The sequence below is a fragment of the Polypterus senegalus genome, chromosome 8, assembly GCF_016835505.1.
Source record: "Polypterus senegalus isolate Bchr_013 chromosome 8, ASM1683550v1, whole genome shotgun sequence".
NCBI lineage: Eukaryota > Metazoa > Chordata > Cladistia > Polypteriformes > Polypteridae > Polypterus > Polypterus senegalus.
The window spans coordinates 149,692,735-149,704,943 of NC_053161.1; the positions used below are offsets into that span (position 1 = coordinate 149,692,735).

A 12,209-nucleotide genomic window follows, 5' to 3' on the forward strand; every position below is an offset into this window, starting at 1 on the left:
GGTGTGCCCGGTGCCGATATTTATCGAAGACTTTGTGCACAGTATGGAGAAAGTGTTTTGTTGTGAAGAAGTGTGTGTGAATAGATAGAGAAGTTCAAGGAAGGCTGCACAAGTGTAAAACATGAAGGAGGAGCTGGATGCCCATCCACGTCCACGATTGACAACGACATTGCCTAAGCAATAATCCACGACAGACTTGGGTTTTCAAAGAAGCCCTACGAAGATGAAGATTCACATCTGATAAAGACGAGAAGATAGCAGTGCATTTGTGGCTCGCAGCCTAAAACATTTTTAATGAAGGAATGTGAAAGCTTGTTGGCAGATGGACCAAGTGTCTTGAAAAGCAGGGAGATTATGTTGAAAAATAATGTATTTGTCTTTTCTGAAAGTTGATTAAAATAAATTCTACAGCTGGAGTGTGGATAATTTTTGACTCACTGTCGTATTTCAGGGGTTTTGCTCCTGGACTCTGATCTTCCTCACCCACTCTCAAATGTGTGCCAGTCTGGTTAAATAGTAACTCTAAATTGTCCTTGGTGGATGTGTGTATGAGTAAGCCCTGTGATGGACCCCTGACCTGTCCAATAAATAAATATCAAATGGACATTTCTTACATTTTAAAAGTATATTAACATGAAGATGTGAGTTTCAAAATCTGCTAATTACACCTTTTGGTAAATTTTAGTGAACACGTGATTGTGACTTTTCATGCAGTTGGTCATGCACTGAAAATATGTTTGAGCTTCAAAACCTGCTAATTGCAACAGTGTAGCGTTACAGTTTTAGGGATTTAGTTTCAAAATCTGCAAAGTACGGACCCAGATTTTCCTATTTATCTCCAAAATTTATCTTTTGAGCTTTTCAATTGTAGTACACCTTTATAAAATGTGCTATATAACAGATAGATAGATAGTGTCCCACACGTGCGATTGGGAGGGTGCTGAGTGGACCAAGTGAAGGTAATTACCCACCAGGCCAGGAGGTGATGAGGTGCACTAAACCTACCTCTGTTATCTCTACAGGCCAAATACGGGAAAATCTGCCTTATTCAATGCCACTTCCAGTGCCCAGACCGACGTCACTTCCTGTTCCGGCACCCAGACTGACATCATTTCCACTTTCAATTGCAAAGCCGCCATCTTTTTCTAGCCACTCAGTTCAGTTTTGGAACTCAAGCAGAGCACATCATTGCTTATCTCTTTGCCCTTTTGCAGCCAGGGACAATATACGGATGGCTGCCCCAAACCTTTTTTCATGTGTTGAGACTGCTTTTCTTTTAAAATAGATAGACATCAGAATGCAAAGCAAGAAAATTAAAAAGAAAGAAAGAAAACTTTTGACTTGGCTATCCCAGTCCCAGTGAGATGTTCATTATGTAGGTGTATCGATGCTGGTATAAAGGAGCCCCCGAGGTGTTTCTTGACACCCTTCTACTGAATAATTCATTGGCCGAAATTCCTCAGTGTTAGTGTATCAGAGAGAGGATGTGCAGCATTGTTCATAATGGCACTCAGTTGTGTTTTAATTCTCTCCTCCATTACTATTTCCAGAGTGCATCCTATAACTAAGCGTGCCCTTTTAACGGACAGGTTGATTTGCTGGGCCTCTCTTGAAGTAATGTTAACAGTCCAGCACATAAACCTGGCCATCACAGAAGGAAGGGTGTGTGAAGGATGTCATTTCCCACATTAAAGGAACACAGTCTCCTAAGTAAGAAGAGCCCGCCCTACCCTTTCTTATAACAGTTCCTCTGTGTTACAAGACTAGTTCAACTTGTCTTTGATGTGGACCCTCAAGTACTTGTAAGAGTGGACCACCTCTACATCAACTCCCTGAATAGTGACCAGACACAGAGGCTCTTTGGTGCGGTGAAAGTCAATAAGCAGTTCCTTGGGTCTGATGATGTGAAGATGCAAACAATTCTCTTTGCACCAAGAAACAATGTTCTCCTATTGACTCCTATACTCTGTGTGATCACTCTTATCGATACACCTCATAAGTGCTGAGTCATCTGGGAATTGCTGCAAGTGACATGACTTGGTGTCACGTTTATAGTCAGAGGTGTAAGGGCACAGGACTGTATAACATCCATATCAGAAACACAGAAGGTCCTAAATAAGGGGCAAAATAGGAACAGGTATTGGAGTATTGAAGATGTGAGTCATAAATTGGAAATACAAAGCAAAGGGCAAAAGTCACAAACAAATACGAGACTTCTGGTAATGGATTCTCCCAATATTTAACTGTTACTTTTTAAGCATTGCACAATAATAGAAACAGATAGAAGGATCCAAGGGCAAATAACAAGTAAAGGGAAGAGCTTGGAGTGGCAATCCATCTCCTGAAGTTTTTAAGGGTCTTCTTATCTATCTATCTATCTGTAATTAGAAACACATCTGTCTTGCGTCAAGTGGAAATTGGACTGAAGGGTCATGGCACCAGGTGTTTACCTCGAAGCCACCAAATGGTGTGTACTCGTGGCAATAAAGACTCTAACTACTGATCCTACCAGAACAGTGGCATCCCTTGAACAATTTACATTTTATTCGTGCTGTATAGCCAAAAAGCAGAATTAACAGAACTTTAGGGGTTATATGTCATTTGTGGAATATGCTAAATGTATTCATTGTCATGTTCTGCTTTGTAATGGATAAATAATTGCTGCATAAAATGAATTCTATACAATAATACTTCAACCATTATTATAACAGTGTCACATACGTTAGGGAACACCAAGATAAATCAGAAAATGTTTACATTATAGAAGCTCTTTAAACCTGCTTTCTTAAGAACACGTTTTGTCAAATCTTGCCTGTTTGACAATCCCTTTGTCAGGTTTGCTGTCAAATGGCGGAGATATTAGGTGGATAATAACTCTTCCTGAAGAGTAACATCTAATGGACACACCACCTGATGCTTTACTTTTCCAAGACGTCTTTTTCTGTTTGTCCCCACTTGAAGGCTTCCTTCGTGAAATTAAATTCATCAAATGAAGATCAATCCATTATTTCAGAATTCCTGTGAAATTGCTATGTTGCTATTAGGATGCCTTATATGCGTAATCAGACATTGTTATTGCTTATACTCATCTACTGATAATGCAGAATTAGCCATTCAACTGGACTGACCCTAAAAGTAGCAATTACTCTGAACTGGAGACTGCATCCAATTCTCTCCCAAATCATTTGAATATGTGCATTATGTGTTTCCACCACATTTGTTACCTTTTAGATGTTATACTAATGCACATTACTCTGGCTTCAAAAAGCAAATAACATAGTTTAATTGTTCACTGATTCATTTTCAGCAATGTATAAAACTGTCTTACCAGCTCCACTAACTACGCTTATCCACAATTATGTGCTTCCATTAACACATTAAGTGTCATATCATTAGAGAGATTTGCCTGGTGCTTCAGTTGACGAGCCGGGCCACAAGAATGACTGGCCAGTATGGTGGGTTTCAATCACAAGCTAAATACATTTTATTGTGAAATTGTCAGTGTTCATTTAAAACCTGCTTCAATTTCTACTTGCTATAGTTGTAGCTGCTCTGCCCATGTTCAGTTTTCGTTTTGTCCATATTCAGGACCATTTGTTACCTTCAGTATTTCTGACAACACTCCAGTTGAGACTGCTATGATACTACTTCTCATTTTCTCTTTCAAAAATGTGCATCACCTTCCTTCTATTTTCGCAAATAAAACCCTAATATGTTATTTGCTCTCCTCACTCAAAAATGTTTTCATGTACGTCTTCCATATCCTCAGTCCTATTACTATCAATCACAAAAGTTGTGCTGAAGCCAGACGTGTAATATTATACGTCTGGAGACAAGCATGAGTGAATTGTGTTTAAAACTGGGTGGGAACAATTAGACGGCTCACTGAGTGTCACATTTCTAAACCAATCCGATGCATCATGAAGGCGGAGCTCAAAGTATGGGCGGTGATTTTGAACTACAAAGTTCAGAGGTCCTCTCATTAACCAGATCTGACCAATTGAAGGCTTCTGATTATTCTGAGCCATCTACAGTTGAAAAGCCTACTGTGTCACACTTGTGCAGAGAGCACACTGCATATCTATAAAATAAACATAATATTTTCCAACGGAAAAAAAAATTTGTAGCATCAGATTATACATTGGCACTGAACGGCATCAATCGACAAATGGTAAATGTGAATGACATGTTGTTCAGTTACAACAATAGTGTAGGAGTCAATATAAATTTGAAAGAATTGGCAGCTATATTCATAAAAATATGGATTGCAAAATATGTATTTGAAGTAAATTGTGTGTCACACCCCATCAAAAGGACTGCCATTAAGAAAGCTGATAATGAAGAGATGCAGATTTCAGTACTCAAAACACCCGAATTGAGAAATCTGCCTAACAACACCAGTCGATGCACAGATGAGGCAGCACAACATCCATCTTCTGACTGCACATCTAAACAAATGACTAAACAAATTTAACATTACTGTCTAATTGGAAATGCAAACATGCCATGACAAAATATCTGCTGCATTTTACCACATTGTATACGTATAGACCACAGTGCTTATCTAAACCCTATTTTCTGTTGTTAGGATATGTACAAGGCAAGTGTGACAGTGGTAAGGTCTGCGGTAGGAGTGACGGACATGTTTAAGGTGGAGGTGGGATTACATCAGGGATCGGCTCTGAGCCCTTTCTTATTTGCAGTGGTGATGGACAGGTTGACAGACGAGATTAGACAGGAGTCCCCGTGGACTATGATGTTTGCTGATGACATTGTGATCTGTAGCGATAGTAGGGAGCAGGTTGAGGAGACCCTGGAGAGGTGAAGATATGCTCTAGAGGAGAGAGGAATGAAGATCAGTAGGAACAAGACAGAATACATGTGTGTAAATGAGAGGGAGGTCAGTGGAATGGTGAGGATGGAAGGAGTAGAGTTGGTGAAGGTGGATGAGTTTAAATACTTGGGATCAACAGTACAGAGTAATGGGGATTGTGGAAGAGAGGTGAAAAAGAGAGTGTAGGCAGGATGGAATGGGTGGAGAAGAGTGTCAGGAGTAATTTGTGACAGACGGGTATCAGTGAGTGAAAGGGAAGGTCTACAGGACGGTAGTGAGACCCGCTTTGTTATATGGGTTGGAGACGGTGGCACTGACCAGAAAGGAGGTGGCAGACTTAAAGATGCTAAGATTTGCATTGGGTGTGACGAGCATAGACAGGATTAGAAATGAGGACATTAGAGGGTCAGCTCAAGTTGGACGGTTTGTAGACAAGGTCACAGAGGCTAGATTGCGTTTGTTTGGACATGTGCAGAGGAGAGATGTTGAGAAAACTGGGAGGAGGATGCTAAGGATAGAGCTGCCATTGAAGAGGAAAAGAGGAAAGCCTAAGTGAAGGTTTATGGATGAGCTGAGAGAGGACATGCAGGTGATGGGTGTGACAGAACAAGAAGTAGAGGACAGGAAGATATGGAAGAAGATGATCCACTGTGGCAACCTCTAAGGGGAGCAGCCGAAAGAAGAAGATGTTATATAGTGATGAAATTGTTAAAATGACAGAAAGATATCGTAGCAGACAGAGGTACTTCTCAAAGCTGTGGTGGTCTACGTGGTCTGTGTAATTGTGTGTGTATGTCTCCACTGTTGTAGCACTCATTACAACGTGCAAATGAATTACTAAGCTTCAGTTACCTTATGCTACTGAACTCCTTAATGGATGATAGCAATTTCAGCTTTTTATTTTCTCTCAGCGTCTTTTCTTCTGTATCATTTACTCTTTTCCTAATGTCCCGGCAGCAGATTAAAATGTACAGACTGGAGGAATTGAAAGTTTTAGGAAGATGCCCTGTGGGTGTAGACTTTGCCACTTTTTAATAGATTGTCCACAGACATGTATTCTCGTTTGAGAATCACATCTGGCCCAGCAAAACTAAATCACTATGTCCCTTTCAGCATTTTTAAATGCATTTCACACCTACCATATCCTGCCTTTCTTTTGTCATCTACTTTACAATCCTGAACACATTTCCCTTCCTTTCCTTATTCTGCAGCTCACTTGCAAATTCCCATCGTTTGGCTTTTTGTGCCTTTACAGACACTTTTCTTGCATTTTGCTTTGCTTCCTTCTAGACTGCCTTGTCACTTTGTGACTTTGTTTTCTGCCACCACTTACAACATCTGCTCCTTTCCCCAAATCCCATCTGTTATGCTTTGTTCCCCTTGAGATTTTTTTTTCTCTTGAAATGCATTTTTTAGAATAGAAGTGTGTGTGGGAATAAGACTTGCTTTTTTCTGGAACTTTTCTGTGAGGATGCTTTGTGCTTTGTGATGAATTAATTTGCAATGTTTTTTTCTTTTGAATTTGGATGCCTCCAGGTTATGATTCCAATTGTCGGCTCACTGCTCCTGGTTGCCATCGAAAGATGTTTCGGATGTCACCACACCTTGCATCATCAACACAACCCTTAAAATCTGGTGCAATGATGTATCGTCTAGCCATGATTTGCATAAAAATGTAGCACTTTCTTCTCACTTTCTTCTCAAATTTCTAAATTTTGATCATACCATTTTCTCTCTGACTTTAATTTCTGTTTAGCATGTACACTTTGGTGCAAGAAAGATTTTGTCTTTAAGGTTTTAGCTCATTTCCGGTTTTTGACAACATTTCGTCTCATGGAGCTCTTCTCAGACCTTGGCAGAATACCACACTCCACCTGGTACCAACATGCCCATTCAAGCTACCCATTACAATTACCTCTCCTGAGTCACCCCAGAAGTCATTTTCATCAAACTCATCTGTCTGTTCATCACTATGGGCTCTCTGTGGTGCATAGGTCAAGGCTATATATTGTCATGCATGGGTACATGAGGATCCCCCACAGCACTCTGGTGACACTTTCAATACCACTCTGGGGCGAGAGGCGGCGCACACACTAACTGTATCTTCTCTTTCTTCCTCTGCAGTGCCAAGAAACTGACCTGTGAAGGCAACTGAGCCCCACCCAGAAACTCTTCCTGTCCCACCCTATAAGTATCGACATCCACGGAACGAATGGCATCAGACTAGAAGCAAAGATCCTGAAAGTCAGATGTTCCTGAACTTGATCCACTCGAAAAAGGCTCACAAGCAGAGAAGCCAAGTAGGCTATTTAGGTATTTTCTGTTCTTGTGCCACCAAGTGCCTAAACCCAATTGGTCCCCCAACTTTTTCCAAGGACTCCTTTGCTATTTTGTTGCTTCATAATATTTAAGTCATTTACCAAGAAACACCTTAACAGAGACAACACACTCTTTCACACTCTTCACCACTTTATCTGCCCATTTTTCACACACAGGTACCCTAGCCCAAGCAGTGATATTCCCTCCCAAAAGAACTTGTATGTTCCATCCATTCATCTAAGCCTTCTTCGACTTTGTCTCCTGTACACAGCACATATTCTCTCCAGCATTTCCACCACAATCTCCCTAATTTTCCCATTTCACTCCCAATATTCCAAGTGACATTTGCTCTCCCTCCTTCACCCCACTTCTCACCACTGCCATTTGCCACTAAACCAGCCTCCATACAGTACATCAGGTCTGGGGGCAGCCATTGGGTATAATGGCTTTCCCTTGCTCTGTTATTCTCATCTCTGTATGTCATAACCAACAAAGTTTAGGAGTGGAAATACTTAAGAAGTCCTCCCTGACTGTGGTTTCCTTTAGTCAGTGACCTTATTCAAAGTACTGTCTGCCACACAAGAGCAAATTGAATTAAAATGCTTGGTGACATTGACATGTCCAAAAGGGCTGGCCTTCAAACACTACTCTGTGGACACGTGTCACCAGTTTTTCCTTTCTAGGCATAAAAGTATCGTCTCCAGTAAACTTTGTTTGTAACAATTCTGAATTCAAATGTCGTCAGCAGTCCAGGGTCGATTTTTTGATTAAAAAATAAACGTATACCATCAGCAACTTAAAGCTTAAAGGAATTATGGGTATTTGTGGGAAAGGCACTGACCCTTTTATAGGATGTCTTCCAAGTTAGAATATTAATCCGTCACTCTTTTAAATGTGTTGTTCAGTCTGATTACATGAGTTGCAGTAGATAAATGTGCAAATATACAAATTCGTTTATATTTTAAAAATTTTACTCTTCTCCAACAAGAACCATGTGCACTGATTTGCTATAACATTGCTAATTAAGAAAAGAAAAGCAATATTTAAAAACTGCAAGAGACTAAACCATACGGCACTAAGTCTTTTTTACATTATCAAACCACATTCATTCACAATGTACCTTTCAGGAATGCCGACACATCCTCGAGCTGGGGAATGTTGTCTTCTCTGTATCCACAATACTTGGTGAGTAATGGAAAGTTTTTGAGGTACTCCTGGCAGGCATGTGTTGGGTACAGCTTTGTCAGTTCTCGGAACACTGTGCCCCACGTTTTTATTTCTTCTTCTGTATATTCAATTTGAGGAATTGGCTGTCCACTGGAGAAAAAAAACAGAGAAAATATTTTAAATGTTTGCAGTACTAATGGTGCATAACTTGCAATGCCCACAATAAAAACGAAAGGAAATCCTGTGCAAATGGATTTAATTCAGTCCTGCAGATTGCCAGAGGGGGGGGTGTGGGCAAAATACGCCCAATTAATTTTCTGAATGAAGGCAATAACACATACAGGCTTTTAATAGCCCTTAACTTTGGCCATACAGGGTACACACACTTTTCTCCAACTGAGTAGCATTGTCATTTCTAATGTAGTGCAACATATGGAACTCTGGGTTACCATTACTGAGTTGCACTGGTTGGAGGAGAGCCACTACACTTTTTTCATATGAAAAATGTATTTTAAAGTTAACACTGGTTAAGGATTGTATGAGTAGGTCAAAGATAACATTGAAGGAGAAGGCCAACATTAACACTTCCTGTCCAGATAAGCAAGAAAATCCCTTAAATTATTATTGTATTATTTCTATTGCACTATTATATTGTATTGAGGATTACTTGTGTTCTGTTCTGTGTATTGTATTGCATTGTATTGTATTGACTCTCTTCTCTTTGACACCCACTGCACGTCCAACCTACCTGGAAAGGGGTCTCTCTTTGAACTGCCTTTACCAAGGTTTCTTCCATTTTTTTCCCTACAAGGTTTTTTGGGGAGTTTTCCTTTGTCTTCTTAGAGCAGGGGTCACCAACTCCAGTCCTGAAGGACCACTGTGGCTGCAGGTTTTCACTCTAACCCTTTTCTTAATGAGTGACCTGTTTTTGCTGCTAATTAACTGCCAGTTTTAATTGAATTGCTTTTCTAAGATTTGTTCCCCTGAATTTCTTCATTGTTCCACTGAGTTGCTTCATTTTTATTTCCTTAAATGGCACCCATACAGAAATGAAATGCAAGGGAGCCAACAGAAGACCAATTAAGTCAGGGCCTAAAACTCCAACCAATTTCACTCCAACCAGTTGCTTAATCAGGTGCCGAGTCTTGTTGTTAATTAAACTCATTCTTTAATTCCATGGCTTGTTGCTGCTCTCGTGGTGCATTAACAGACATTTCTGAAACTGTTGCTCTTCTTTTTTCTAAGCGCTCTAGTTAAATGTTATGGGGACCTGAGCAGATCAACATTTCTGAGACCTTCATCTTCCTTTATTTTCAGATATTGTATGATGGACACCAGTTGTTTTGGCTCATTTTGTATCTTATTATTGTTTGGCTCTACTTAAGGAAAAAGAAACAATTAAGGGGGCTGGGTCTTCAGGAGCAAGTCAGTTACAATTAGTTCAAAAACAGGTAATTAGCAGCAAAAACAGGTCACTCATTAGGAAAAGGGTTAGAATGACAACCTGCAGCCACTGTGGTCCTCCAGGACCGGAGTTGGTCGATCCCTGTCTTAAAGAGTCAAGGCTGGGGGTAGGGAATCCATTCCCGGACATTTTTCATTCCCGGGAATGAAACTGCTGTAATATATATATATGGCATATATAGCGTGTAAAAGTGTAAAAATCAATCAAGAAATAACAGAGTTATAGTTGAAAATAATTAAGTGGCACAGTTTTTAGGCCCACGGTGTAGTGTTTTGCAGATTAATTTAATCAACCAGCAGCAGTCGTCAGTCTCCCGGCTCCGACTATGACTGAGTATAGTGGACTGGGAGGAGTCTGCACTCAGCAGCTCACGAATGCTGGGACAGGGCAGACTTCATTGACGTCTGTCAGACAACAGCTTTGAACAGCAACTTGAAATTGCAATGCATCAGTCTGTTGCATCCACATTATCTGTGCCAAGAATCTTGCTATCACAGAATGATGACAAGAAACTGGATGCATCAGTAAAAGCTGAAATGGCGGAGTTTCAGAGCAACGGCAAGCATGGGCTTTGTTTAGAACAAGTGTATCTGTATCTGATCAGGTAGATCGTGTTGCATTCAAAAAAATTGAAAAAAACTGACCTCAAGTAAACTTTTTTCACATTGTCATTATGGGGTGTTGTGTGTAGAATTCTGAGGAAAAAAATTAATTTAATCCATTTTGGAATAAGGCTGTAACATAACAAAATGTGGAAAAAGTGATGCGCTGTGAATACTTTCCAGATGCACTGTAAATATATATATATATATATATATATATATATTGTGGACCCCGGCCGGGCTGGAGCCCAGCCTGGACGCCCAGGAGGACGTGAGGAAGGCTTCTGCCTCCTCCAGACCGCGAGGGGGCGTCCGTCCTGGTTCTGTTGGGGACCACGGGTGGAGGGCTTGTAAGCCCAGCCCTGTAGGGGCCCGTGGCCACCGCCAGGCGGCGCCCCGATGCCGGTTTATCCCGTGTGGTCCTTGGCCGGGGCTGGAGCCCGGCCGGGATGCCTTGGAGGACCAGAGGAGGGCATGGGCCTCTTCCAGACCGAGAGGGGGCGTCCGTCCTGGTTATGCAGGAGGCCTCGGGTAGGGGGCTTTGAAGCCCAGCCCTGTAGGGACCCGTGGCCACCGCCAGGCGGTGCCCCAGTGCCTAATTGTCCCTGGAGCCCAGCACTTCCGCCACACCAGGAAGTGCTGGGGGGAAGACTTTATGTGGTGCCCGGAGAGCTGCCAGGAGGACAGCCAACACTTCCGCTACGCTGGGGCGTGGCTAAGGAGGGAATGCCGGGAACACCTGGGGCTCATCCGGGAGCATTATATAAGGGGCTGCCTCCCTTCAGTCAGAAGCGGAAGTCAGGTGGAAGAGGACGGAGCGAGAGGAAGGACTGGAGGCGGCCAGGAAGGCACAAAGACTGTGGGCCCTGGACTTTGGGGAAATCGGTGCAGAGGCACTGGGGTGTGAGTGCACATGACTTTGGACATTGTAAATATTGTATATAGTGTAAATAAACGGTGTGATGGGTGAAAATATGTTGTCCGTCTGTGTGTGTCCGGGCCAGCGTTCACAGTGGCGTAGTCGGCAGGATGCTCCGCCTGGTGCAAGGCGGGGACCTGTGTTCATAACAAAAAAGTCTGTGAACAACCCGGCGCAGCAGCGGACCCCACACACTGGCCGCGGGAGTGGCCCGTGCACATCCCCGCGGGGGCGTTTTGCCCCAGAAACCACCGCCGGACCGCAGAAAGGCCATCCCCGGGTGCGGAGGAGGAACGGACCTCGCCGGAGCGCAGCAGGCTCCGAGAACCGCGCTGTCGAGACGGACAGCCAGGCCGGCGTTGCATCGCTGAAGGCCACACCGAGGCAGGGGCCTCGGCACAACGGGATTCGGGAGGTAAGTGCCCTGCCCTGCATTAATCGGCCCTCCGGGTTCGTACGCACCTTGTTTTCTACAGGGAGGGACGAACCGGATCTGCGTCTGTGGCAAAAGCACGCTGGGCCACAGGCTGTCGGCAGCGCGGCGACGGCCGCTGAGGAGGCCGTGAAATCGAAGCCGCTGCTGCTCGAAGGATCGCCGCAGCTGCGGAGCTGCGAAGAGGCACGTCTCCACACCCAGAGCAGGGAAGACAAGATGGCCGCGAGCCGAATGTCCCGCCCGCTGACAGGCACGGGATTGGCTGGTGTGTCTGGTGCGCTGCCGGTGATTGGATGGAGGCGGGACCTAGGAACGCCAGTCTTGTGTCAGAGAAGAACCCGATTGGGCCAGAGGGAGTGGCCCAGAGGAGGCAGGCGTCACGTGGAGCTGATGGACAGGTAAGCTCACCAACGTCTGTCTCTCTCTTTCCACCAGCGGCTCGGCACGTCTCGGAGGAATCCCTTCGG

General features: G+C 43.2%; 1 protein-coding gene across 2 annotated transcripts in view; it reads right to left on the reverse strand.

Moving 5' to 3' along the window:
- Positions 1-12,209, reverse strand: part of tph2 (tryptophan hydroxylase 2 (tryptophan 5-monooxygenase)) — a 177,411-nt gene that overhangs the window by 92,479 nt on the left and 72,723 nt on the right. For both annotated transcript variants that reach the window (XM_039761916.1, XM_039761917.1), the window contains one exon: positions 8,274-8,470. In XM_039761916.1, coding sequence (XP_039617850.1) covers positions 8,274-8,470 — 197 coding nt within the window. The remainder of the gene's footprint in view (positions 1-8,273; positions 8,471-12,209) is intronic.